Genomic DNA, 27,062 nt, shown 5'->3' with positions numbered 1-27,062 from the left:
GTAGGTGACACCTCTCAGGGTTTAGGAAGTGAACCCATCCTTATGAATTCACTGGCCATTTGCGAGATGACCACCTGGGCAGCCACCACTGAACAAAGTGAATGAACTACAGACAGCACCATTTTTAGGGGCAGAGGGGCAGGGGTGGGTTCCATCCACTTAAAACTCAGATAACTGGTATGAAGGAGAGAAATCTGTGTACCCTCCTTGATCAATCAGTGGAATGTCTGTACCCCAGTAACCACCACCAGACCAAGATCCAGAACGTTCCAGGGCTCACAGGCCTGCTACCTTCCCGGCGGCGGTCCCCGAGGCCTCCACCTGAGCTTCCTGCAGGAGGATGGCATATAGTCCTGTCTGCCTCCTGCTCCTGCCGTGCTCTCAGGGTCAGCCACGCTCTCCTCGCTGCTGGAGCAGGTCTGTCCCTGCGCCTGCGTCTCCTTGTCCCCGGTCCACTGACGCATACATAAGCTGTTTCCCACCAGGGGCCAAGTACAGCTGACCCCCTCCTCGCACCACCATCAGGCTCACCTCCAGGACACAGAGCAATTCCTCCACGTAGACCCGTTCTGTGTCCAAGAGTTCGTTCATCACATGCCTGTGAGCAGGGGACGGACAGCAGGGACATGTTGGAGCCCGAAGGAGCACAGATGGAAGAGCCCAGGGTGAGGGTGGGGGCGAGAAGAGGAGGGGTGGAAGAAGTGGCAGCAGCGTGAGGGGAGCCAGTCTGGGGCGGGTGGTGCTGCTACACATCCGTCCCCGGCTCTGCTGAATCCCTCAGCCACCGGGGGCTCCAGGAAACGGAACACAAGCCATTTCAAATCCCCAGAATCCTGCCTGAGGAACTGGGGACAAAAGGCTTTTCTAGGGAAAAGCTGCTTTGCCTTGGCTCTAGGCGTGGACTTGCCAGATGGACAGGAGCGCTGCACCCCCGCGCACGGCCCACACACATGCACGGACTCCACAGCGCCAGCGCGTCCCTCCCACTCTGGGTGTCAGCTCTCAGGTACGGCCAGACCCCCCGTGGCCAAAGGCTGAGATCTGAGAGCGTCGTGCCAGGCCTGGACCCGGGCCGCTCACCTCCGCAGGACGGCCAGGCTCTCCTCCTCATGGCCCGTGGAGCTGCTCCGACCCTGCCGGCCCTCACTCGCTTCGCTCTGGGGAGAGAAGAGCGCTCAGAGGAGGTGTGGCCGCATGTCCTGAACTCGAGGGGCCCGATCGCACTGCCTGCTGGGGAGGGAACCCCAGACCCACAGCACAGGCGGGGCGACAAGGGTGGCGCGGGAAGGTGGCCTGGACAGCGGCCTCACCTTGGCCCTCCTGTAGGGCCCTCTCCGGAGTGTGCTGCCCTCAGAGCTGTTCTCAGAGCCTCGCCGGCTGCCTGGTTGGAAAGAAATGAAGAAGGAAGGCGTGGCCTCGTGTCTTGTGTCTGGAGGGGAAAGAGGTCCTGGAGTGCCTGGGTCTGCCTGTAGGGAACAGGAGTGAGCCCCCCGCCCAGGAGGGCAAGAAAAGCAGAGGAGATGTGGAGAGAGAGGAGGTAGGGGGACAGGTGAGTGGAAGATGGAAGGCCGCCTGGGCTGGTGCCAGGTCAGTGCACATGCGGGGCCTGACACCGCTGGGCCAGGGGTAAGATGTCCTCTGACAGATGCCACCTGCTGTGGCGGGGGTGGGTGGGGGCCGACTCTCTGGGGTCTCACCAGCTTTTGGTTCCCTCACCAAGGCCCTGACGCAGCTGGCAGGCACACACCCACAGAAGGGGCTTGGGGAGACAGCAGGGCCACCTGCTCTGCCTCTAAGGGGGAGACCACGAAGGGCCATGGCCCTGGGGACTCCGGGCTGTGGTCGGAGCCGTGGGAGAACTATTTTGGCAACAGCATGAACACAGACAGCCCGGGAGCAGAGACTGGAGTCAGGGAAGAGCTCCTTGGGATGTTCCCATGTCCGGCCCATATCCTCCTGGCTCACTCGCTGGCCACATGCCGATAAAACCTAATTGACAAGGGCCCACCATGGACCAGAGAACAGTGACCACACACACCTGGGGAGGGGCAGGGTGATTTTGTGAGTGCCTCCGGCCGGGGCGCCACTGGCTGCACAGGCCTCATCTGCTTGGCTGCCAGCTTCTTCAGGCTTGCCTGTCTCCGGTGGAACATCTCCTCCATGCCCTCTTGCTTCTGGAAGACCTTCTGCACGTGCTCCTGAAGGGACAGGGCATACGGACTTGTGAACAAGAGATGCCACCAGTTTAAGAGGCATGTTCTCCTTTGAGCTTGGGACACCAGGACACTGCTGTCGTGCAGCCATCCTGTACTTGCCCCCTTGCTGTGGCCGGGAGAGGTGGGACCCCCTGGAATGGGGGACGTGAGGCCAGAAAGAGTCAGCTGGAAGGGAGGACATGAGAGTCCCATGAGTCTGCTGGCCCCTGGAGGTAGGATGGGACGTATGGCTGGGTAACAGCAGGGGGTTGGGATCAGTGTCACAGGACACAAGGCCCCCAGCAGTGGCTGCTCTGTCAAGAAGGGAAGGGACCTGGGGGCAGGAAGACCGCCCTGTGAGAGAGAACGTGCCGAAAGGGAAGCTGAGCCCTATGAGCACCCACGATGCACTGAGAGTTCCTCATGGGATCCTTCTGCTCATCAGGCGTGACTCCCCACCATCGGCACACCCCGGCTCCTCTTACCATCAGGTCTTTGGTGAGGATGGATTCGTAGTCCTGGTAAATTTTATTGAGCTCCTGGATCTTATTTTCTGCACCGGTCTCCAGAAATTTCTCAATTTCCTGCAGTGCGGCCTCTGCACCATCCTGGGACTGGCACTTGTCCACAGGCTGTGAGGCCAGCAGGTAGATGCCCTCATCGCACCACTTCATAGACTGGACGTGGGAAACGTTGCAGAGGGACAGAACGGCATTGTCAGGGGTGCTCTGCCCATGCCCTGCCGGCCGTCCTACCCACGGCCTGCTGCCACCAGGCTTTGGGGATCCTCCGCAGCACAGCACAGCTGCACAGCACCCCAAAGCCACTTGCATCCCTGGACCAGACTTGTTCACCCAGAGAAAGTACAGGAAATGAGCCGCATGCTAGGTGTGGCCCTTGGAAAGAATGTCAGAGGCGGCAAAATGAATTCTACAACACGGCCAGCTGTGAGTGGCTGGGCCTCGAGAAAGGCCCACAGACAGCGGCGTGTGGGGCCAGCTTCCAGCCACTGACTTCGGTCCATGTGGAAGGAGCAGGCCAGGCGGGACCAGGAGGGTAGGGGTGGGGGTCTTACTGCTTCCAAGAGGCCATGCAGCTCCAGGGACTTGCTGAGAAGCCCCCTCCTCCTCTCGACCTCGGCTGCAAACTGGTCACAGAGGTACTGGAGCTCGTGGCACTTGGGGCGGATGGAGTCCACGGCGTAGTGCTTGGTGTCAATGAGCTTCTCACCCTCCAGGGACAGGGTGTGGGCCCGCTTGACAGAGGCCTGCGGAGAGAGCCGCCCCAGACACACAGCTCCGCTCAAGTTCGTGGGAGCAAGCCGTGGGAGGGATGCATGGCTGGGGGTTGGTGGGTGGAGCCCACCTGATGGAGAGACAGCCCCACTCCTGTGCCTTCCTAGGTGATCCTAGGGTGCCACGAGCACCACCCCTGGGCTGTCCCCTGCCCAAAGCCACCCACGTGACTGTCCTTACGCTAGACTTCTCCTCGAAGCTGGCAAGGTCCTTCAGGAGGTGCTCTGCGTGCGCCAGGCTGTTGCCCACGTCGGTGAAGGTGGCTATCTTCTGGGCCAGTGCATCTAAGGAGGATTTGACCTGAAACACCAGAGGGGTAGAAGGCAGGGCCATGTCAGGGAGGGAGGCCCTGCCCAAAGCCGGAAGGGGGGAGGAGGCAGAGCCAGTAGTCACAGGAGACAGAGAACAGCACTTTCCTTCTGAGACTGGGAACAAGGCAGGGATGTCCTCTCTCATGACTGTTACTCAGCCTGTGTAAAACAGCAAAATAGCTACTACATATGTAAAAATACAAACAAACGAAAGACAAATGAAAAAGGGAAGAATCAGGCTGTCCCCATCTGTACACAACTCGATCGTCTATGCAGGAAATCTTCCAAACTCTACAAAATGACTCCTGGAATCAGTGAGTTCAGCAAGGTTTCAGGAGACAAAATACACATACAAGAATCAGCTGTATTTCTACATATAGCATGAATATGTAAACTCCAAAATTAAAAACAACATTTACAATTGCTTAAAAATGAAATGCTTGAGGGGGATCCCTGGGTGGCGCAGCGGTTTAGCGCCTGCTTCTGGCCCAGGGCCTGATCCTGAGGAGCCGGGACTGAATCCCTGCGTGGAGCCTGCTTCTCCCTCTGCCTGTGTCTCTGCCTCTGTCTCTCTCTGTGTCTCTCATGAATAAATAAATAAATCTTAAAAAAAAAAAAAAGAAATGCTTGAGTGTACACCAAACAGAACACACAGTAAACTGGTTTGCTGAAAAACCATACAACACTGATGAAGAAAGTCTTCAGAAAATCATTGATAGTGAGACTCAATGTAGGGAAGATGTTGACTCTCCCCCAAACACGGGTTTGATGCAGTTCCTATCAAAACTCCAGCATAACTGTGCAGATCTAGACAAGATTGTTTTAAACATAAGTGGAGGGATCCCTGGGTGGCGCAGTGGTTTGGCGCCTGCCTTTGGCCCAGGGCGCGATCCTGGAGACCCGGGATCGAATCCCACGTCGGGCTCCCGGTGCATGGAGCCTGCTTCTCCTTCTGCCTATGTCTCTGCCTCTCTCTCTCTCTCTGTGTGACTATCATAAATAAATAAAAATTAAAAAAAAATAAACATAAGTGGAAAAGCCAAGGAACTAGAAGTGCAAAAATGATTCTGGGGAGAGAAAAGGAGGCGGGAGGAACGATCCACTGATTTCAAGTGCACGGTAAGGCTGCACAGCGCTGACAGTGGGACACACGTCCAGAAGCAGACCCAAACACGTCTGCCCCACTGATTTCTGAGCAAAGGGGAAAAGCAGCCCAGCAGAGAAGGAAGAGCCTTTCTGACGAGTGAGTGCGGCCAGGGCCCCTGGACACCCAGAGACTAAACACCGAACCATGACCCGATTCTCACCCCACACAAAGTTAGCTCAAAGTGGATCATGGACTTAAACGTAAAACTACAAAGCTTTTAGGAAGAAAAGCCTGGGAGAACATAGCTGGGATCCAGGATATAGGATCGTGCCAAAAACATGATCCTTACAAGAAAAAGTTGGTAAACTGGACTTTACCAAAACGAACACTTGCTGTGTGCAGAGCTCTACGTGCAGATGAAGAGGCCAGGGGCAGTGAGGAAGAGATGTTTCAGCCCATGCATCTGACCGAGGCCAGGACCTCATATGTAGGGAACTCCCAGTCCCAGTGGTGAAAAACCAAAACCAAAACCAAGACAATTTGGCCAGAAAACAGCTAACCATGGAAGTAGAGACGTTTCACCCAGAGCACAAACTGATGACCAGTGAGCCAGGAAGGCTACTCCGCAGCGTATGTTGCAAGGGGGACGCAGAGTGGAGCCACAGCGAGCTGGCACCGCACGCCCGTGAGCACTGTGTCAGGGTAAGCACACCGCCAGGTGCCGTGCGGGCATGCTGCTGGGCGCACAGAGGGGCAGGTGCTCCGGGAACAGAGCAGCAGCTTCTCAGGAGGCTAAACGTGCGGTGACCAGGACCCACGACTGTTCTCCTGAGCACCGACCTCAGAGAAACGACAGCTATATTCACACAAAAAGCTGCATGTGAATGTTTATAACAGCTTCTTTATGGTAGAAAAGTCCTGGAAACAGGCAACGGCGCAGGTGTCCTTCAATGGGCGCCAGGTTAAACTGTGGCATGCCCCAACCCCCAGGCACTAACCACTCAGCGGTCACAGGTGTGAACCTGAAACACTTGCATCCATTCTGCTGTGTGAAGGGTCAGGCCCAGAAGGTAAGTATGCATGACACCATTCCTAGAACATTCTTGAAAAGATAGCATATGGAAACAGAGAGGGATCAGGGGTTCAGCAGGGGGGTGAGTGGGAGGGAATGTGCCCTCGGGAGGGAAGAATGGGAGGGGATGGGGCTCTGGAGGGGTGAGGTGGAGGGGATGGGGTTCGGGAGGGGACTGGGAAGGGATGGGGTTCAGGAGGGGAGAGGGAGGGGATGGGGCTCAGGTGGAGAGGGGGGGAGGGAGGCGTGTCTAGAGGAGAGAATGGGGTCTGTGTTGGGATGAGATATTCCGTGTCCTAACTGCATCGCTGCTTGAACCGCGACCCTGAGAGGTCTGCAGATGAGGCTCTGCAGCCACAGGCTGGAGGGCACGTTGAAGTCAGGCTGGATGATTTCACAGCTGCAGGCAGATCTACGACCCCCCCATACTTGTCTGTCGGGGAGGCTTCCTCAGCCTCTCCAGCGGGACCGTGTTCTCCATCTGCTCCCACACGTGCTGTTCATGCTGCTTGGCTGGGGTCACCTCTCTGGTCCCGATCAGAGAGCCCCCCCAGGTGAGCTCCATCAGTGCCACTGAACCAATCCTGTTTCCCAGAAGCTGACATTTCAGGACTGGGGGGTCGGAACAGTGGGTTCTGCTCACCTTACACTCGGCCTTGACACAGCTTTAGTGCTGGACTTGGGGTACTTATTTCTGGGGCATGTGAGATCCCCCTACCCACCGCCTGGACCAGAGGGACAGGAAAATTTTCTGCGGGGGACAAGGGCATAAGGGCGGCTCAATGTGTTTACTCCACGTAAATAAATGACCCAGGGGTTCTGCTGAGTCCTGTCGCTGACCGTGAACAGACGGCAGCATGTCGCTCCCGCCAGCCCTGTGCTACCCCATCTGAGTGGGCTGGCTGCTCAAGCATGCAGCAGGCACAGGATAAGTGCATACTGGATGAGGGAGCATATGGATGGCTCCTGGCTGTCCACAAGGAAGGCAGAGGGAAGCATGCTCCGATAACACAGAGTGTCACCCGCCACGTGCAGTGACTCACTTGCCACACGTTTCAAGGTCTGGTCCCACCGGGTCTTCGGCTCCAAGTGGCAGACCGAGACTGCTGACCATCACCTGGGCAGCTAAGCCTGCTGTGGCGGGTCTATCCAGGCCACCTTACCGGCCTCCTGTGGCCGCAGCACTAGGTGCCCACCACCAGGCACCCCCACGGTGGTTGCTCACCTCTCGGAAGTCCTGCTCGAAGTGCCGGAGCTGCAGACACTGCTGGAGCTTCTGCTGGTGCTTTGCCCAGAACTCATCGAAGGCAGCCTCGGTCTCGTTCAGCTGGGCCAGGAGCCTGGGGGAGGAGAGGCTCGTCTGAGCGCGTGGTGACTGGGGCGTGGGCTCCGTCTCCAGCTGCCCGCCGGCACCCTTGCCACCTCTCTCGGGCCCTGGACGTGGGATTCGCAGGGCCAGCTGTGCCAGAGGGACAGGCATCTCAGAGGCAGAGCGGGGGTGCGTTCCTGGCTGGGGTCGCTGCACCCACACCTCTTTCCTGGGGCCCACCAGCGCCCCCCAGGAGCCACATGGCACAGGGCTGGGCTGAGTGTGTTACAAGGTTGGGAGGGCAACGGTCTGGGCTTCTCCCTACTAGATTTGGTTTGGGGATGAAGGGTGCGGTGAGCTGCCACCATCCACTGACCCGGCTCCCAGGCCAGTAGCCGTGCCCGAGACCCACGTGTGTCACCCCGTCAGTGCTGGGGTGAGCTCCCCGTCCTTCATTCGTGAATTCACATCTGCATGGGCCCGTGTCCCCCTGAGGCTGCCCCGCATCACCGGCATAGAACATCTGCCCCCTGTTGTGTGCACTGCGGCCAAGAGGGGAGAGCTTAAGAACCCATCTGGGTCTGCGCCTGAGTCAGCCTGTGGTGGACTGGGTGCCATCAACAGGCCGTCTGGCTGCTCGGCTCCTATGCCCACCTCCTCCTTGAGCGAGGGACTGGTCTATGTGTGCAGCTGCAGCCATTCCAGGATGCCAAGTGTGTTGGGGTACAGCAGCCCCCGTCATGGCACTGTTGGGCAACTGAGGCCCAAGGAGGATGTGAACCCCGTCCCCTTCACAGCGAAGGAGAGAAGCCCTGGGTCTCAAGGGCACAAGCCAGCCAGGTGGGCAGAGAGAGGAGGGTGGGATGGGCGAGGGGCTGGCAATGTCTTGTCAGCACCAGCACCTGGACATTTAATCCCCCACGCTTGCAAAAAAGAACAAGCACTCTGAGGACTCCTCCTCCCCAGGACAGCTGCTTTCCTTAGGGTTTGGAAGAAAAGCATGTCGGCAGTATGGAAAGTGGTCCCCTTGTTTCCCGTTAGGACGAGGAGATGGGGGCCCGTGTGTCATCTGCTGCTCTGTCCTCAGCCGGCTGCTTGTTGCTCCGCCCCCAGCCTGGGCCCTTACCTCTGCACAGTGGTCTGGTTGTCCAGCTCATCCTGGTTCAGGCTCTGCTCCCCACTCTTGGCCAGAGGCTCCCTGATGTTCTCCAGGATGCTCTTCCCCTCATCCAATGCCAACCGCATGTCCTCCTGCGGGGATAGCATGGCGCGTGCACCCCAGGCTCACTCCCGCATCTCCCCTAGAGCTGCTGAAGGGCGGCAGGTATGCGAAGACCCTCTGGCTGTGGCCAGGGCATGGCCAGCGTGATGGGTCACTTGGGGGCAGCAGGATGAGGTAAGAGAGTAATAGGAAACTGGACCTCTATGTGCCTGCTTCTGAGGCATCCTCAATGCCAGGAGCAAAGGGATTGAAGGTGTCTTGGGTGTGGCCACCCCTGAGGACCACCAGCGAGGGGATCATGGCCCACCCAGCAAGGCTCCCTGGGAGTGATGGGCGCTGGCTTACGGTGTCAGACCCCACCTGCTGTCTGGGAACCAGGGCAGATATCCTGCCTTGCTCATGCTAGTAAAGCAGAAGTGTCTGGCCAGGGGCAGATCAGGCACAGGGAAGGAGCCCGCTCAGAGGGAGGCTGCCAGGCCCCTGCTGCACTCTGGCCCACCGACCCTGAGCCGCTTCTAGGAAGGAGCACATTCGGGCTCTCAGAGAGCTCGCCCGGCTCACTGGCACCAAATGCATCATTGAAATGGCCTCTGTTCTGTCCTGCCGGATGCTCACCAGGCTTCTTACCCTTCATCACCTCACACAGAAACCACATGTACCTTTGCTTTGTCCTTCTTCTCCGTGTGTGCACAGAGCACCGAGCTCGTGGACTGCACGTCGTTGGGCAGCTCCGTTTCGGCCAGCTCGGTCCCGAAGGACTGTAGCATCTGAGCTGTCTGCTTGACCATGAGGGCGAAACTTTCAATTGCCTTGGGAAGAAGAAGAACAGCATCACCGAGCTGAGCGCGCACACCCCCTCCTGCTGCCTTGAAAGCCGGTGTCTGGGGCAGAGCGCCTGGGCATCTCGGGGAGGGCGTGGGGCCACTGGTGGGGCGGTCCTCTGAGCCTCTTGACCTCAGACACGTACCAGGCACTGTCTATGTAGGTTCCTACCCACTGGAGTCATCCTGTGCCTGTCTCTCCCCGGTTCAGAAAAAAACAGAGAAAACCACTCCCAAACTTATTATTTATGTTGTTTCTTCAGATGACAGTCCACTGAGACCATCTCCTCATTCTCGGGAAGACACTGAGGTTATCGGGAACATGTCTTTGGAAAAGACAGCAGCGTCATGCAGAAGCTATTCAACCAATAATGTGGGGGTGAAGGAGACCCATGGCCCACCACCAGCAGCCGCGTGTGGGAGGCAGCAGGACTCACAGTGCGGTGACACAGCCACCTGGTGTGGCAGTAATCCAGGGTCCCACCCAGGTCCTCGGTCAGCTGGGACTTGTCGATGTAACCGTGTAGTTCTGGTACTGAGCTCAGCATTATGACCTAGAGGAAGAAGGAAGCCGCCCCACAATGAGACCGCCCAGTGGCCAGGGAGCAATGCTCTCCCCTGGTCAGTGATGGTGGTAGCAGGGCTGGGAGGCGCTGGTGGGGGTCCCAGGCTGAGATCCCAGCCCCACCATGTCCGGGCTGGTGGATGTTAGGCAAAGTTGCTCATTCTCTCTGTGCCTCCACGTGAAACGGGCCCATAATGACCCATCTCAGAGGGCAGCCTGGGTGGCTCAGCAGTTTAGCGCCTGCCTTGGGCCCAGGCCATGATCCTGGAGACCCGGGATCAAGTCCCACGTCGGGCTCCCTGCAGGGAGGCTGCTTCTCCCTCTGCCTGTGTCTCTGCCTCTCTCTCTGTTTCTCATGAATAAAAAAAAAAAAAAAAAAAAAAATGACCCGTCTCAGCATCAAAGGAAGGCATTCGAACCTGATGGGCACTCTCGGCTCCCTGGCAAGGGGAGTTCCTGGTGGGAACTGAGCAGCCCTCTGACACGACAGAAGACGGCTTCGAGTCAGAGTGGGGTCACTGATGTAACACTGGAGTCAGGTCGTGCCCTTCTGTGGGACACAGCGCCACAGGGACAACGTGTCTATTTTTCTTGCCCTTTGGGGGACATTCTGTCCACGAGTTTTGGATAAAGATACAGCCTTTGCTTGTAAGAGGTCACACAGATACAGCAAAACAGGCCAAATGTTATCAGACACCATCCTGTGTTTACTGAACGCCATGTGAGTTTTAAGCTGGGGGTTCTCGCTGGGGTTCTCGGTGCAGAACCACCAAGGGGACACCTGGCGAATCGGGAGACGTTTCTGACGGTCATGGTGTGGTGGTGCCGCTGAACACACCTCCCCCTCCAGAGGATAACGCAGCCCAAACTGTCCACAGGCTGCTGAGATCCCAAAGTCATGACCACCATGCAAGAGGCTGAGGTGTCCCTGGAGGTGGACAGCAGGTCTCAGCACACAGGACTCTCTGCTCCTCTCCATAACCCCCACGTGTGTCTAGGTAACCCTGTCTCATGACCCGGATGGCCGAAGACTGACCGGCTGGGCCATCAGAGCATCTACGTCACCTGCCTTGTGACTTCTGCATCTCAGCTAAACCCTGTGTGTGCTTCGTGTACAACTAACTAGAGAAGGTGCAGAGACCGTTTCTCTTGACCTTTCCTGTCCTGCACAAGGTCTGCACACAGCACCGAAACGTGACATTTTGCTAAAGTGAGCATTTTAGCAATGGCATTCTTGAGAGGATTTTTCTACAACTTTAAAGAGGTATCTAAAATGGGTCAAGGGAGCTGAAGACTCAGTGATGATTTTTGAGAACTCACTGATTTGGGCCAAGAGTGCCATCTGTAGGGCTCACTGCCGCCCTTAGGACAGGCCCGTCTGCTTTCCTCCCACATGTCTGTGTTGAGACCCATCGTTAGTTATCGAGGTTCCCTGGCCCAGAGTAGGGAAGGCAGGACATCTGGGTGTCACGACGTGGCCGTCGGAGGAGGAGGCCAGGCATTGGTGGTTTTAGTGCTGGACCCTCGCCTCTAGCCGGCATGTCTGCAGTTTTGTCCTGACCTGCTCCCAGGACATGGGTCATCAGAAGTGAAGGCGTCTGGTGCTGCAAACACAGTGAGTGCACCGGTGTCCCCCATGACCCCAAAGCCCATGGTTTGGGGCTATTGAGTGCCACCTGCCCACAAGGCCCGGTGACGCCTCACTCACGGCCCCTGACCGCACAGAGTGCCTGCTATCCTGTACACTGAGGAGCAGGAAAGACTCAGACAACCACCACCGAGGTGCCTGGGGGCTGGCCCCGTATGTTCTCGTCCTCCTTGCAACAGAGGGGTGATTTCCTGGAGAACAAATGCACCTGGGGGGCAGGCTGCCTGGTGGTCCAGGCCCGGTGCTGCTCCCGTAGCTGGTGAGACATGGGCTGGCAAGCAGGCGTCACGGGACACAGGCTTCCTGGGCACACAGGTGGAAGGGACCCTGTGTGGCCTTGTTTCCTCAAGGGCAGTGGCTGGTGGCAGGCTGCACGTGCTGCTAGGGTGAGGAGATGAGGCAGGGGCCACCCACCCTGCAGGCCCAGGAACACTGGCACCCACTCCCCTGGCCCTGTCTTGACCCCAACACCAGCTGAGCCTGGCTATTCCTCATGAGGAGGCCCATTGGGTTCTCTTGTTCCTTGGTCGGACCCTCACTCGGTCAGAACGTTCTAGGCTCGCAGCTCTCATGAAGCGCCTGCACCTCCACAGTGTGGACGCTCCCTGGGGAGTATGAAGGAGGGAAGGATCCTGCTGCTTTGGGCAGCATTAGGAGGATGAGCAGCTCCCGCCGGAGCTGCTCTGTGTGATGGGTGCACCTGCTGTGCTGGGGCTGGGCCCTCAGAGTCTCCCTGATGGCGCAGGGGTCCAGATCGCAGTTCCACCCTGGAGCTGGGGCAGGGTGTACTCACCGGCACCTTCATCTTAAGGTCATCTCTATTGAATTTGAAAGCGAGGTCAGAGAGAGCCCGTTGGAAAAACCCTGTCGGACGCAGGACAAGGACGAGCTGCAGGTTTGCTGGAAAGGATGCCTGTAAGAGGACAGGAGGGCCGTGGGCAGACATGCCATGGACAGACGTGCTACCAGTCATGGGTCCTCACCCACCCGCCACTGACCATGTGCTGCAGACTGTGAGGACGTCCCTCTGGGACAGATGTGGTCACTGACCCTGGTTCTGTTAGAGATCACTCCCCTCTTAAAAGAAAAGGGAAACATCACGGTGCTGGTGCTGGTGCAAGCATGCCACATGGGTTTCCAGCGTATTACACTTGTTAGAAGCTGAGCTGCGTCCCCACAGACTCATACGTAAAGTTCCAACCTCTCAGGACGTGACATTTGCAGACAAAGTCTGCACAGAAATGACCAAGTTTATGTGAGGCTATTGGTGGGGACTGGAGCCAACATGCCAGGTCCTCATGGAGACACTTGGACACGTAGGGAGATGCCATGTGCAGACAGGGGCATGTCTACCAGCCAAGGAACGCCAGGGACTGCCAGAAGCCCCCAGAAGCTGCGGGCAGGGACAGCATCTCCCTCGCGGCCCCAGAACCAGCCTGCCAGCACCTGTGCCTTGGACCCCCAGCTCCAGACTGTGAGGCGGGGACGGTCGTTTCCAGCCCCATCTGGGGACCAATGCAGGACAGCCCCAGGGAGCAGACACTGGTCAAATAAACACAAAGCCACGTGGATACACACAAGCATTCTTCAAACAGGGACAAGTGAGTGAGCTCACATGCCAGTGCACATGCCTATAGACACAGTTACACGAGTATAGTTGGCCCCCGGCTCTGCGTATGAGGCGTGTGACCTCAGGCAAGACACTGGCCTGCCCTTGCCTCTGTTTCTCCATGTGTAAAGCAGGGACAAGAAAGAGGCTTCCCCACGCACTCTCCTGATGCACAGCCACGCACAGCACTTGCACAAAGCCTCAGCAACGAGGCATGGCAGGTATTTAGTGAAAGCTTGTCCTGGGTACCAGGTCACTTCCAGACGCTGATTCCCAGGGAGACCCCATTACCCGACAAAGACATTCTGAAGGAACGGAGGTTGGTTTCTGGATGACCGGGTCACACGCAGTAAAACGGGATCTACAGCAAAGATAGGCAGAGCCTGGGCTGACAGAGCCGCAGGGCAGGCCAGGGGGCCAGCCTGTCCACGGCGCTCTCTGCAGCTCATAGATCCACGAGTCTCAGCTGCTCCCCTGTCCACCGAGATGGACGCCCAGGCTGCAGCCCCTGGGAGCACTGTCACACCCACCCTGCCCTGCGCAGGACTGGTGGACATGAGCCCCAGGGCGAGGTGCTGGCAAGGGAGCTGCCCTGGTGGGGAGGGAGCCTGGCCTGTGCCCCCTGACCAGCCCCGTCCCAGCAGGCATCCTCAGGAGCCTAGGTCTCCAGGAACCGTGGCTCTGGCTGCTTCACTTCCAGGAAGCAGTCAATGCCTGGGTGCTGCCACTAAGCAGGCGATGCCCCCAGACAGCCCACCGACACAGCCCTCGGGCCCCGGAGTCCCATCGAGAAGCTGGTGCCACAAGAGCAGGGACCCGGTGACAGCTCCCCCCCCGGCCCACAGCCTCAGGGCCACCCAGGTGAGACCCTGGCCTCACCCCAAGCCCCCAAGGCTGGACCTGCACTGAGCGACTCCAGGGCCTCTCATCTCCACATGAGAGCAAGTCCCTGGAACAGGAGAAAAGTAGGGAGAACAGCCTTGAATGAGGTCTGGACCTGTGGGCATCAGGCTGACCCAGGTGGGTGTCCCACCAGTGCCAGGGACCAGTCAGTGTTGGGCCCACACCCAGGGCCCTCCTGCCTGCCCCTTCCTCCTGGGCCCACAGCATGTGCACTCCCCCTCCATATCCTGACCCCGGGCCCCCCAGTCCTTCTCCACCAACTGAGCTCCCCACCCCACCCCTGCCAACCTTGGCCCTGAGTCTGTTCTCCACAGAAGAGCCACTGTGACCCTTGTAAGGTATTAGTGGTGTCAGGACACCTCCTACACAAAACTTCCAGAGACTCCCCCATGCGCCCCCCCTGCAAACGAGCCAGAGTCCAGAGCCCAGCCTGCAGTGGCCTCCTGACCTCAGCCCTATCCTGCCCAGCGCCTGCCTGGGCCCTCAGGCAGGTGGCTCCCATCCCTGTGTCTCCGCTGCATGTGCACCTGACCCAAGGCTGCCGATGACCGATGATCGTCCTGGCGGGGCCACCTCCCGCCCCCACTCGTGGGCCACAGCGCATGCCTCACCTTCCCTTGGGGATTCTCTTCCTCTCCCGGCCACCTGCAGAGCCTGCTGCACCTGCAGATGTTCTTGCGCTGCCTCATTGGGAGTTTGAAGCCACCACCCGCCTACTGGTGACTCTGGGCTGTGTCTCTGGCCCTGTACCCCGAGATCCCATTGGAGGATCCCCTGCCTGCAGCCACCTTCATCCCCAGAGCCCCCAGGAAGATGCTCACACCTGGCTGTCCATGGCCTCTGGGTGGGAGGAGGCTCACGCCCTCCCCAGGGTCCCCGACACGTCTGCACAGCCCTGTAACCCAGGGGATGGGCACCAGCTAAATGTCCAAGGCCGCAGGGGCAGCAGGGCTCTGACCAGTAGTGCCCAGGGGCCACAGTCTCCCCATTCAGCTGCATTCGCCACTGGCAGCTGGGCCTGGGCACCCGAAGGGGTGTGACTGGGGCAGCCCCCCAGGCAGGGCGCCCATCCCCACTCCCGCCAGAGGCGCCCATGCAGTTTGGCTCCTTTGAGTGGAAAGGAAAGAATGCAGAGGAAGAGCGCTGAAGGTCAGAAGCCCCGCGGGCAGGTTCTGGGTCACCTGTCACCAGCATCTTGTGACGCTGGCCGCCTCTGTTTAAGGAAAGTTCCTTAGGAAAGTCTCTCTCCAGAGGCGAGTCATTGGTTCTAAATTTCATAACTGTTTTTATCACCCTCATGTGCCCCTCGTGGCAGGTGTGTGGGGAGGACGAGAGTTTGGACTTAGGAGAAGATGCTGAGCCCTGTTCTCCCAAAATGCCACTGAGATGAAGTCCATGGGCAGCGGGGCTGCCAGCGGCTGGAGGTGGGAGGCACTTCCTGCCCGGCCTTCTCTCCACTCCAGTCTTTCCTAGCCTTTACCTTCCTGCATCTTCCAAAAGTGTCATTTCACAAACAGGTAAGTGGAAGGAGGATTTGGGATGAGGGCTACAAATCTCCTCGGCGACCCCAGAGGGGCTGGAACAGGCTCCATGTCCAGTGATCCTGTTTACCCTGCGCCATGGGAATGCGCACAATGCAAAGGCCACAGAAATGTCATCTCGAGATGGGGAGTGACGTGGTTTCTGGACAAACATCCCAGAGGACCGTGTGTGTCCAAACATACAACCAACACTGCCGGACATGCTGGAGCCTCCGGAACCCAGGGCCTGGGGACCGCTGTTTGAAAACTGTCCCCAGGTTCTCAGAGTCACCTGTTTCCAGCCTGACATCACACAGGTAACCAGAAGATGGAGCAGCTCAGTCTGGCTGATGATGGCCAAAAATCCAGCACACGCTGTGCACTCAGTACCCCAGGGTGTGACCGCAGGAGGGCGTGACTCTGCAGGTCGGCGGAAAGCACAGGCCTCCCGCAGCCCTGGCCATGAGGCCCAGAGGCAGGGGCTCAGGACGCGGCCTCTAACAACCCCCTCAGTAGGTGTCAGGGACCGTTACAAACACCAGGAAGAAACAGACTTCAGGCAGCCCGGGGGGGCGCAGCGGTTTAGCACCGCCTCCAGCCCAGGGCGTGATCCTGGAGTCCTGGGATCGAGTCCCACGTCGGGCTCCCTGCCTGGAGCCTGTTTCTCCCTCTGCCTGTGTCTCTGTCTCTTTCTCTGTGTGTCTCTCATTAATAAATAAATAAAATCTTAAAAATAAAGAATAAATAGGGATCCCTGGGTGGCTCGGCGGTTTGGCGCCTGCCTTTGGCCCAGGGCGCGATCCTGGACACCCAGGATCGAATCCCACGTCGGGCTCCCGGTGCATGGAGCCTGCTTCTCCCTCTGCCTATGTCTCTGCCTCTCTCTCTCTGTGACTATCATAAATAAATAAAAAAAAAAATTAAAAAAAAATAAAGAATAAATAAATAAAAATCTTTAAAAAAAAAAAAAAGGAAGAAACAGACACCTCAATGAACAATCCACAGGAAGGGTGTGACTTGCAGGAAGGCCTGGCATGATACAGAGTACTCTCGGTGGTGCGCTGTGGGATGCCCACCTTCCCTTCTGGAACACTCTGTGTGGACTGGCACCCCCACCCGCTGGCGTGCCGGGACCTACCAACTGGTGTGCAGGGCTGACAACCTCCAGCCACCTTGCCCCATGTGAGCGACCTGGTCCCTTCTCTCCCTGCAGCATGGTGACCACAACATAGGGCGAGTGTATGCACAGCCCTGTCCCCTCTGGCTACTGCCTGCTCAGCATGCGTGTCCACTTCCTCTAAACTGCCTAAGTACTTGGGCACCAAGCAAACTGGTTCTGAGAAGGCTGGCCATGCCTTGGTCAGGGCTGGACCTCCCAAGTGGCTGCTGTGCACAACCCACCCTGCTCCCAACTCCTGGGTGAGGCTGGAGCAGGACATGCCACCGCCTGCTAACCTGTCTCTCACCCCCTGCACCCCCAGGCCTCCTGCCTCTGCTCATACCCCAAGGGGTTTGCTCATCATCCTCTCTCTGCTAGACAACTCCCCCTCCCCCTCTGACACTCATCCAGCCTCACCTCCATGGGGAAGCCCTCCTGGTGCTCACACTGCTCCTGTCCTCACCTCCATCAGCGCTCAGCACTTCATGCTCAGACTCTAGTAAGTAGCACAGAGTAGGAACGCACGAGCTGTTTGATGCAATGTTATTTTGCCACGTGTGCAATACTAACTGGATGACCTAAAGACCCTGCACCCCTGGACACCTGGTGTTGTACATTTTCTGCACTCACAGTGGCACTGGCCTTACAGGTGAAAACCACATTCTTACCGCACACAGACTCACAGCGCCTTCCCCTGGGCCCTTGCTCAGCAGCAGGTCTGGGACACGCTGAGCTCAAATCAGGCTGGCTCACAGTAGACACACGCACTACCACAAACCCTCAACGGCTCACATGCACATGCACGTGCACACATATGCACAGCTGGGCTAAGCTGGGACACAGAGCCCTAGAATGGTACACTTAGGTATTTTCCAGAAGATGCCTTCATCTGCGTCCTCGGCACCGTGTCTCCATGTTTGCAGCTTTGTCCACTTGCTGTGACCAGGACGGTGACAGGCGGGCACGCCCATCGTCCCCAACACCCTCAGAGCTGGCTCAGGATACCCGGCACACCTGATTCTAGGGGCTCTGCACTTTGGCTCCTTGTTTTTCTGTTCCAAGCCAAGCGGAAGGCATCCGAGCAGAAAGCAGAGCACCTCAAAACAAGGAAGTCTCTGCTTCTGAGCTGGCACACCAGGCGGCTACACACAGCACCCTGCCCCTGCTATGGCTTGTCATGTAAGCACCGCAGCTCGCTCGGACAGCCATGCACGTCTGGAGAGACACAGAACTGGCACACCACCTGCAGTGTATTGCTGCCCAGGTCCTGGGGGGGCGGGAGGTGTGCACGGGGAGTACCTGTGCAGGAGTGGAAACCCTTTAGAGGGTGCTGGTCTGCTGAAGCTAGGTGGTAGCTTCCCCAAATCCCCTCCAGCTGAAGCTGGAAGTTTGGCTTCACAGCCCCGGGTGACCGTGTCAGGGGGTCAGCTCTCTCCCCACCTTGCCCTCCTGCACGGGGACAAGCCTGCCAGCTCTGTCTCCCATCTCCCATCCCCACCACAAAGCTGTGTCGTCCGCCACATCCCACAGCCGGCTCCCAGATGGCACATGCACACAACGACAGGGCCTGGCCTGCGGCCTCCTGGCCTCCCTGCAGGACTGCCTGGCGTTGCCTCCGTATCCCTGCATGCTGGCCAGCTCTGATCACACCCCGATCCCAGTGTCTGTCAGCTGTCTGCACCCCACCTGGCTGGACACTTCCTGCTTATGCCCCGCTTATATCTCCAACGCCCCAATCCCAGGACAGCACAGCACGTACCAGACTCTTAAACATGCTAAAGGCATGCACAGATTTTAGGGCATTCATGTGACCAGTATATTCATATAATACAAAGAATTGGAGTTAAAGAGAATTTTTGACAAGTATGCTGAAAAAATATTAACTTCTGGGGTTTCCAAACCAGTCGTGGGGAACCTCAAGGCTTATAGGAAAAAAGAGATTTTAAAAACTTCTATTTTGGGGATCCCTGGGTGGCGCAGCAGTTTAGTGCCTGCCTTTGGCCCAGGGCACGATCCTGGAGACCCGGGATCGAGTCCCACATCGGGCTGCCGGTGCATGGAGCCTGCTTCTCCCTCTGCCTGTGTCTCTGCCTCTCTCTCTGTGACTATCATAAATAAATAAATAAATAAATTCAAAAAAATAAAAAAAATAAATAAAAACTATTTTTATTGTGTACAAATTTGTGTAAATATTAAATCTCAAACACCAGCTTTTCAGTTATGATTTTCACAAAACAAAATTTTAAGGGTGAGCCAGCATGCTTTAGAAATCCACCTGGTTATAACATCGGTGACAAAGGAAGCTGGGATTGCCCCTGGCAGGCGGAGAGCGCTGCATCCCTGGCTCCTGCAGGTCTGCTCTGGGCCACTCGGCTCAGCCACAGGCTGCACTCACTCGCAGGCTACCTCAGTTCTTAAAAATAATTTACCTGTTTCTTGAAGAACTATCTTGTATTTGGGGACTCTCCTGTTTCTAACCAGGAGCAGCTGATGGCCTTGAGAGACATTCACAGTGAACCTATTTTGTCCAGGGCCGGGGCTGGGTGCCTGCCATAAGCTTGACCCAACTTCGAGGAACCCATGGTGAGTAAGCAGGAGTGGCTGTGCCTCCCAGAGCAGGAGGTGGGAGGGGGAGGGGGAAGGCTGCAAGGAGCAGAGGCCATCTGCAGGGCTGGGGCAGGGGCCCTCCTGGGGGAGGCATGTGTGCAGAGAGGAGACACCTGTGACCCTTACGGCAAAGGGTCTGACGCCTGTGTCCACCACATCATGATGCGTCTGAGCATGAGTTAGATCAAGCTAGAGACGTAGAAGACCTGGAGAGATTATTTAAATTTGAAGAATGTTGTTACTATAACACTATTACCTTCTTAAACAGCGACATACTTGACTGGGAAGTCTTGGTATTCAACCCAGGACTCACTTCCTGATTTTATTTTATTTTATTTTTATTTATTTATGATAGTCACAGAGAGAGAGAGAGAGAGAGGTAGAGGCACAGGCAGAGGGAGAAGCAGGCTCCATGCACCGGGAGCCCGATGTGGGATTCGATCCCGGGTCTCCAGGATCGCGCCCTGGGCCAAAGGCAGGCGCCAAACCGCTGCGCCACCCAGGGATCCCTCACTTCCTGATTTTAAATGGTTGTCTTAAGTCTATCGTGCATGTGACCATATGGTTCTTACAATTTAATTCTTGATTTAGCTTGCCATGTGACGTCACATGCATGTTTATTTTAAAATTTGAAGTAGTGAAATGGACACACTGGCTATTAACTGCTGATGAAATATCAAATGTATGTGGGGACGAGGGACAGAACATGTGTGTGGGGGCGGGGACGAGGGAAGGACACATGTGTGGGGGTGGGGATGAGGGACAGGACATGTGTGGGGGGGCGGGAACGAGGGATAGGACAGATGTGTGGGGGCGGGGATGAGGGACAGGCTGCAGGGACTGGATGCTGCAGGGACATTTTTTCAGAAGGACAAGGTGGAACCACAGGGACAGGTTTGCACCCAAACGATGCAGTTGTAAGAAAAGAGCAGACGCCAAGCCTTTAACTGTTAGGAGGATAACGAGGCCACGTAGGGAAGGGGGTAGTCTTTCCATTCCACCTGCAACCACAGCCCACTGGCCTCTCAGAGGTCAGGAACCAAAGATAGTTTGCACACACGACCCAGAAGAAGAGGTTTTGAGGATTTTACTCTGTCGAGGGTTCAGTTTTTAAGAAATGCTTGGGAGCAGCAGAGGTGTCCCAGCCAGTGACCAGCCATGCCTGCTCCGGTCCCCCTCCTGCCATGAGTCTCCGGCTGCCGGGAGGGAGCATGGGTGAAGCGCTGCACAGGGAGCTCGTGGCAGGGCAGAGGCTGCTTACTTGACTTCCCTCTTGAATCATTGCTGCAGGTTAAAAACAGCCCCAGCAGGAAGCATAGGGCAGCCACCCTCTGTGCGGGTAAGGGGCCTCAGGGGTCCCTGGAGCCGGCAGGAGGCAAGGAGGGCCGAGGCCTCTGGGTTAGTTGGAAAACTAGAGGGTCAGCAGCCCTTCTGGAAAGGAGAGGGTCAATTAGCAAAAGCTGTTCAACCCAATTTCAAACTTGTAGCCTGAAGACTCTGCTTGACACGCGAGCTCGAGCCCCATGTCAGAAGGACCACATACCCCTCCTCAGCATTGCTCATACTCAGCAGTCAGAGACGACCCAGTCGGGGGAACTGTTGTTAAATCTTAACAAGCCCACTAAGAGTGAACGCATCTGAGAACAGAACACTCGCACACACACACACACACACACACGCACATGCACACACATGCCCATGCACACACAGACGCGCATGCTCCAGCGACTTCAGCAGCCCAGGGAGGCGTGGGCTCCCTCGCGGCCCCTGGCCCTACCTTGGCCCCTGAGGCCAGTGCACCATGCAGCCTTGGTCCTCAGAACACGAGCTGCCAGGGGGACAGACCCACTGCTGTCTCCTGGCACAGGGGACGAGCAGAGGCAGGCGTCACAGAGCCCGGGCACCCACACTTACTGCTATTCGCAGGATGGATGCCTTCACGGAGGTCCATTTGTCCTGCCTTCGGTCTATGACCAGGATGAATCCAATGCCAGCATCTTGTAAGCTGAAACAAGGAGAGAGATCTGCAGTTAGCGCGTGCAGCAGGATCCCAGGCTTTCGTGGGAGCTCTGAGAAGACCTTACGCTAGAACGATGCCTCCTATAATCCTTGGGCCGCTTCCGCGCTGCATGGTAAAACCCACGCCAAGGAAGCGTCCGAGCCGACTGCAGCATTTCTGTGAGTCCGGGCAATTTCCAGAACTTGTTCTTATCTAAAGATCCTGCATGCTGCGGAGACCCCCAGCCCCACGCCGGCCTTCTCACCGTGCAGAGACCCAGGAGACCCCCTCCCGGAGCTCAGGCACCTCCATTCCACCGTAAGAGCCGACCACTTGCCCTTCTGGGTTGACCAGGCGGCTAAGTCCTCCAAACAAGTTTAGGACCCGTACGTCACATGAGTCCTGGCATCTGAGGTCCCTATGTGTGTCCATGTTATGAAATCGCTCTTGATGGTGTGGCCACACTGTCGGGGGAACCTCCCAAGGTGTCCGCAGGCTCACAAGCCTCTGTTGGAAACGGGAGGCCAGAAACGGCTCCTCGCATCAGCAGCACGCGGCGCCGCAGAGAACGCCGAGGCCGTGGAACCACAACCCCACCCGGCCTGCCTCGGCCCCGCGGAGCGGAGTCACAGTGGAGACGGTCCCGCCCTCGCCCTCGGGCAGCTCCGCGACCCGCCAATCGCGCAGCGCCAGCAGCGGCGCCGCCGCCAATCCCCGTGGAGGGGAGCGGGCACGCCCAGGTGCTGACTCCAATTGCTAATTTCAAGTCTGAGCAAATGTGAGGAAGGCACTTCTGGGTTCAAGTGAAAATCAGAATGACATGGAGCAGGCAATGGTCCGGTCTGGGCGTGCTGGGCCGGCTCTACGTCACACAGCGGGGCCGTCCGCGTGTCCTCACTCAGGTTGAATGGGGCGGACAGTGGTGCACAGAGCCGGGTGCTGCTGCTCTGCGTGCTCGCCCACACCTGATGCGGGGCTCCACCTGCCCATGGTAATCCGGTTCTGTAAGGTAAACACGCTGACGAGGTCCGCTTTCAGCCAGAGTAGCCTTCCTGCTGGGCGACAGAGCCCCTCGGGCACACACAGCAAGAAGCCATGATCAATGGCATTTCACAGCTGTGGGGGGGCACCCCACCCAACCTGTCATCGGAGCTGCTTTAGCTCTTTTTTTAGGGAAGGTCAGTTTGTCACTTGAGCTCCTGTCCTCGGCCAGATGTGGGAGTCCAGGGAGCCCCGGCCGCTGCAGGCACACGCTCCCTCCAGGGAGACCCACGCAGGTCTTGGCCTAAGTGGAGTCAGCCCTTAGCCAATGTGGGGCAGCCCTAGTTCTGTCCCAGGGGCTCAGCTGGGGCCACGGCAGGGACGGGAGGAAACAGCATCTCAGGCGGTTGTGTGAGCTCTGTCCACAGCAGGTGGACACAGGGGCTGAGACCTCCCAACAGGCCAGCACACACCCTCCTTGGAGGGGTCCACGCATCCTGGGAAGCCCTGAGCCATGACTCACCTGGGCTCTCACCCTTCCCACAGTGGAAGGGAACGGAGAGCCCAGAGACACTCGTTTTCATTGTGCGTGTCACCAGACCACCAGAATCCACCCCATTCTCTAGGAGGGGCACTGCCATGGGGGCTGGCAACGGGAGCGCACTCTGGGGTGACTCCTTGAGGCACCATGGGTCAGCTCAATTTCCTTTCCTCCAAAAACAGGTGCCAAAATAGTGTTCCCCTCTTGGGGCTGTTGGGAGGGTCAATGGTCACTTCTGCAAACCCATCAGTGTGTGGAGACAGGATTCTCACTGTTGCTCTCTTCTTCTCATTTCAGAGAGCGAGGCCTGACTCTGTGTCTCACTTTCTCCCTGGGATGGAGCTTTGATACTGGTGGGGACTCTCCATGGTCCGCAATGGGTGATGGGTAGGTTCCCTTTGCTATCCCACATTGGATCTTGGAACGCCACACCTGGTTGGAGCTTCCAAACCCCGGACGTTCTCTCCTGCAGCCCAAACACACCCGTTCCCACCATGCTGGGCCCCGTGCTGGGCCCAATGCCCTCAACCGAGTGTTCGTGTTTATGCAAATGCCCGTTTGGGGGTCAGTGCAGGCCATGGGCAGGGCCGGGGAACCGTCCAGGCCAGGGCGGGCCCAGGGCCTCAGTCCCACTCCCCGTGTCCCTTCCATACTGTCACAGTTGTAATCGGAAGACCAGCATCACAAACAGGCATTGATGAGAATATAGCAGAGAAACCCAAGTTACCAGAAGCTCAAATTTAAAAAAATAAATAAATAAAATACAAATGAAATATAAGGGGAAGAGGTGCCCAGGTGGCTCTGTAGGTTGGGTGTCCAACTCTTGGTCTCAGGTCTTGATCTCAGGCTCCTGAGTTCTAGCCCCACAGTGGGCTGCATGCTGAGCCTGCTTAAGTCGTATGTTCACACAAAGCAATTGGACATTAACTTGAGTTCATCTTGCTGCTCCTCAGCACATGCCCAGTCATTGGGCTCCTCCCCCAGGCCAGGCTGGGACCCTCTTTCTAGGAGGGGAATTTCCTGTGCTTTTGGGCTGCCAAGGGCAGATGTACTTCTTTTAATCCTCACCATGGTCCCATGATGTAGGGACCACCATCTCTCCAGCTCAGAGTCCTGGAATGGAGGCTCAGAGAGGCTGAGTTGCTTGTCCAAAGTAACACAGCAGATGAGCACAGCCGGGGAGAACCTCCAAACTGCCTCCCGGGCTAGGTCCACACTGTGCCCTAGAGCAGCCCTGTCCCACCCCTCCCAACCCTGGGCAGGAGCCCTGGTTCTTGGGGGTCCCTGCACCACTCCTGGCTGTTGGAGGACATGCTGAGGGAGACAGACCCCAGGAGCAGACAGCAAGGCTGCCTACATGCTGGGACCCATCCTGGGGCCCAGGGGATGCCCCCTGCATACCTGTGTCGCCTGCTGCCCCACCTGGATGCTGGCCCACAGGAGCACAGACTTATGCAGCAGAGTGACCTCAGGACATGGACACCTTCCTAGCCTCTCTGGTGCCCACACAACTGGTGCCACAGAGCAAGGCCCTGCACTCTGTGCTGCCCAGCAGCTGGGGCCAGCAGCGCAAGGGTCCCCAGCTACACCCCCAGCTCACGGAGAAGGGTCCTAGCTGCACCCACCGAGGGAAAGGACTCAGAGTGGATCCTGCTTCTGGCCCCCACCCATGGGTCTCTGACCTTACTCAGCCTGGGGACAGGGCAGCTCATGCTCGCATCTCTGAGGACCCCCCCCCCCCCCCAGGGAGCCCGGCACTCCAGGCCTCGGGCTGGTGGCGATGAGGGTGGTGGCAGTGGGAGGCGCAGGGCGCATGATTCAGAAGCTGGCAGCCACACGGAAGCACCCATAGTACACACGGCCCAGCAGACACAGACATCTGCCTCCAGCCCCGAAGTCCGCTGGCTTGGAGGGGCCGCCCTGGCCAGCTGCCCAGCAGCTGAGTGAGGCTGAATAGCTCACTTTCGGCCCCAACCGTCAAAAGAGGCACAGAGCTCACGGAAACTCTGCTTCTGGGATTCAGCCACTCACTGGTGCCCTCTCTGACACCTGGGTGGCCTTGGTGGCCAGGCACACAGCCCGGTCGTGTGGGCGCAGCCTCCCCATCACGGGGCAGGAGCAGGGAGCAGCCTGAGAACCGTTTGGAGGCAAGGGCTGGGCAGTCCCCGGACGTCAGGTCTGCTGTCAGCTGCATCCCATCTGTCTGGTTCCTGGCCAAGCTGCATCGAGTTCCACAGACCCCAGACCCGACAGGGAGGTGGGGGACTCACCTGTTTACACTTGCTCAATCGCTTGCTAGTCAGAGAGTGGGGGTGGGTGGAGGTGCAAACATAAGTCAGGATTACAGGGCCGATAAAGCCTGGGCAGGGAGTGGCTGTGCCAGGGATAGCAGAGGGACGGAGGGACAGGCATTCTGCATCTCAAACTGCAGCATGCACCGGGCTCCCAGAGCTGCTGAAAGTGCAAATTCAGGCTCAGGATGCTTTGGTGGGGTCACGAGCCCCCCACTGCTGCTGTTGGTGCAGGGCCACCCTATGAGGCTGGTCCTGCACACAAGCCCTGAGGGCTTTCTGTGACCCGAGATGCCACCTGTGACTGAGCCTCTGTCCCAGAAGAGCCCAGAGGAGGTCAGACATGGTGGAAAGGGGGGTGTTGGACCTCAGGCCTGAACGGCCTGCAGGCAACTGAGACTAAGGAGGGGGTTGTGGGCACGTGAGAATCAGCTGACCCCAGGCTCACAACGAGGTGATGCTGTGGTGGAGCGGAGTGGGGGGGGCCAGGGATGTGGTGGTGGGCCAGGTGGGGGATGGGGATGTGGGGCACAGGGGGTGTAGGGCAGGAAGGCATGGGATGCAGGGGGTACAGGGGGGCATGGGGAGGGGGTGTGGGGGCGGGGAGCTCAGGGGACGTGGGGAATGCAGGGGGGAGTGAGTCTGGGCAGGGCAGCCTGCAGGGTGGTGGCCATCATGTCGGCGGGAGGGGGTGGAGGTGAGCACTCAGGTAGACAATGACGGGGTGCACCCTGGTGACATCTGAGAGAGACGGTTGGGAAGAAGTCCCAGGGCACCGGAGGGTGCTGCCTCTGCAGGTCCTAGATACTGGGGGGACGCAGCTTCCCAGAAGCAGAAGGGCCAGGCAGGGTCCCGGGCAGCACCCCTCTCCCCCGCCCTGCACCCCTTCCACCCCACACCCTGTCCACCTCCTCTGGAGGCCTCCACAGGGCTGCAGGGCTCTCGGGAGACACCTCCTGGAGGGCAGCTTCCCCAGCGGCTTGTGCCCCACACTGGCCCTGTGTGTGGTTTGGGGCATGCAGGGTGCCAGTTGCAAGAACCCCCAGGAGCCCGTTGCAGGGACTAAGAATGCATTCTGACCGTGCCCTCTTGTGGCCACAGGTGGGTGCTGCTCTTGACCTGGGTGCCCAGGGTGCCCCCCCCCCCCGGGGGAATGTGTGGACTTGCCCACCTAAGGGCTGCACTGCTTCAGGGAGCCCACCCCTTCTCTCTTCCCCCACCCCTCCCCCTTCCCTCCCTCCTGGATGGGGTGTTTGGGAATCCTGCCTGCTGGTGGTGGAGGTCTCAGAAGGGGGTCCCATCCTGTAAAAGCCAGGAGGCCAGCTGGTCCTAAGACAGTCCAGCTTGGGGCAAATCCTTTAATGCTGGGCCCCCGCCTTCCCTGAGCTCCTTCTAGACTTTCCCAGCACAGGAGTAGCCCAGCCACACCCGCTCCCTGAGGCCCAGCCCCATGGGCAGAGCCCCCACCATCGCCCCAGCCTGAGCGTCCCACCAGGGGGCCTGACCTAGTTGTTTTAAGTTAGCAAATGCGCAGGGCAGTGGGTTTTCCATCCCTGAGGGACCACAGGCTTCTCCGGAGAAAGACAATATGAAAATGATGGTCACTGACAAACCACAGGCTTACTTCTCTGTCTTTCTTTTAAATCGGGGCTTAGTGACCCCACCACTTGGATGAGTGGGGACAGGATCACAGGACCCCTCATAGGCCAGACAGGAGGGGGGGCCTTGCCGGGCTCCATAGCTGAGCTGGGGTACCCTGGGAAGGACTGATCCCCTGAGGTTATCCCGAGCCACCTCTGTCCTTGCCTGCACTGGGGAGAGCACTGAGTCACATGACATCTCTGGTGGCTGCTACCAGCCCTTTGCTCCTTTGCTCCTGAACCTCCTGGAAGCTGACAGCACCTGAGGGTCTGATCTGAGAGCCTCG

General features: G+C 58.0%; 1 protein-coding gene across 11 annotated transcripts in view; it reads right to left on the bottom strand.

Moving 5' to 3' along the window:
* Positions 1-27,062, bottom strand: part of MCF2L (MCF.2 cell line derived transforming sequence like) — a 129,737-nt gene that overhangs the window by 13,497 nt on the left and 89,178 nt on the right. For 10 of the 11 annotated variants that reach the window (XM_038570088.1, XM_038570091.1, XM_038570096.1 and 7 more), the window contains 13 exons: positions 21,238-21,328; positions 12,319-12,438; positions 9,750-9,866; positions 9,151-9,300; positions 8,396-8,520; positions 7,186-7,300; positions 3,671-3,790; positions 3,271-3,462; positions 2,681-2,872; positions 2,039-2,198; positions 1,311-1,381; positions 1,081-1,157; positions 532-598 (listed from right to left, as the gene is read on the bottom strand). In XM_038570088.1, coding sequence (XP_038426016.1) covers positions 532-598; positions 1,081-1,157; positions 1,311-1,381; positions 2,039-2,198; positions 2,681-2,872; positions 3,271-3,462; positions 3,671-3,790; positions 7,186-7,300; positions 8,396-8,520; positions 9,151-9,300; positions 9,750-9,866; positions 12,319-12,438; positions 21,238-21,328 — 1,597 coding nt within the window. Of the gene's footprint in view, positions 1-531; positions 599-1,080; positions 1,158-1,310; positions 1,382-2,038; positions 2,199-2,680; positions 2,873-3,270; positions 3,463-3,670; positions 3,791-7,185; positions 7,301-8,395; positions 8,521-9,150; positions 9,301-9,749; positions 9,867-12,318; positions 12,439-21,237; positions 21,329-21,587; positions 21,641-27,062 lie in introns of those variants that run through there. The other variant, XM_038570098.1, reaches the window with a different exon arrangement.

Source organism: Canis lupus, chromosome 22 (assembly GCF_011100685.1).
Source record: "Canis lupus familiaris isolate Mischka breed German Shepherd chromosome 22, alternate assembly UU_Cfam_GSD_1.0, whole genome shotgun sequence".
Taxonomy (NCBI): Eukaryota; Metazoa; Chordata; class Mammalia; order Carnivora; family Canidae; genus Canis; species Canis lupus.
Note: the sequence above shows the minus strand (reverse complement) of the source record. Positions and strands in the feature narration are given on the sequence as shown.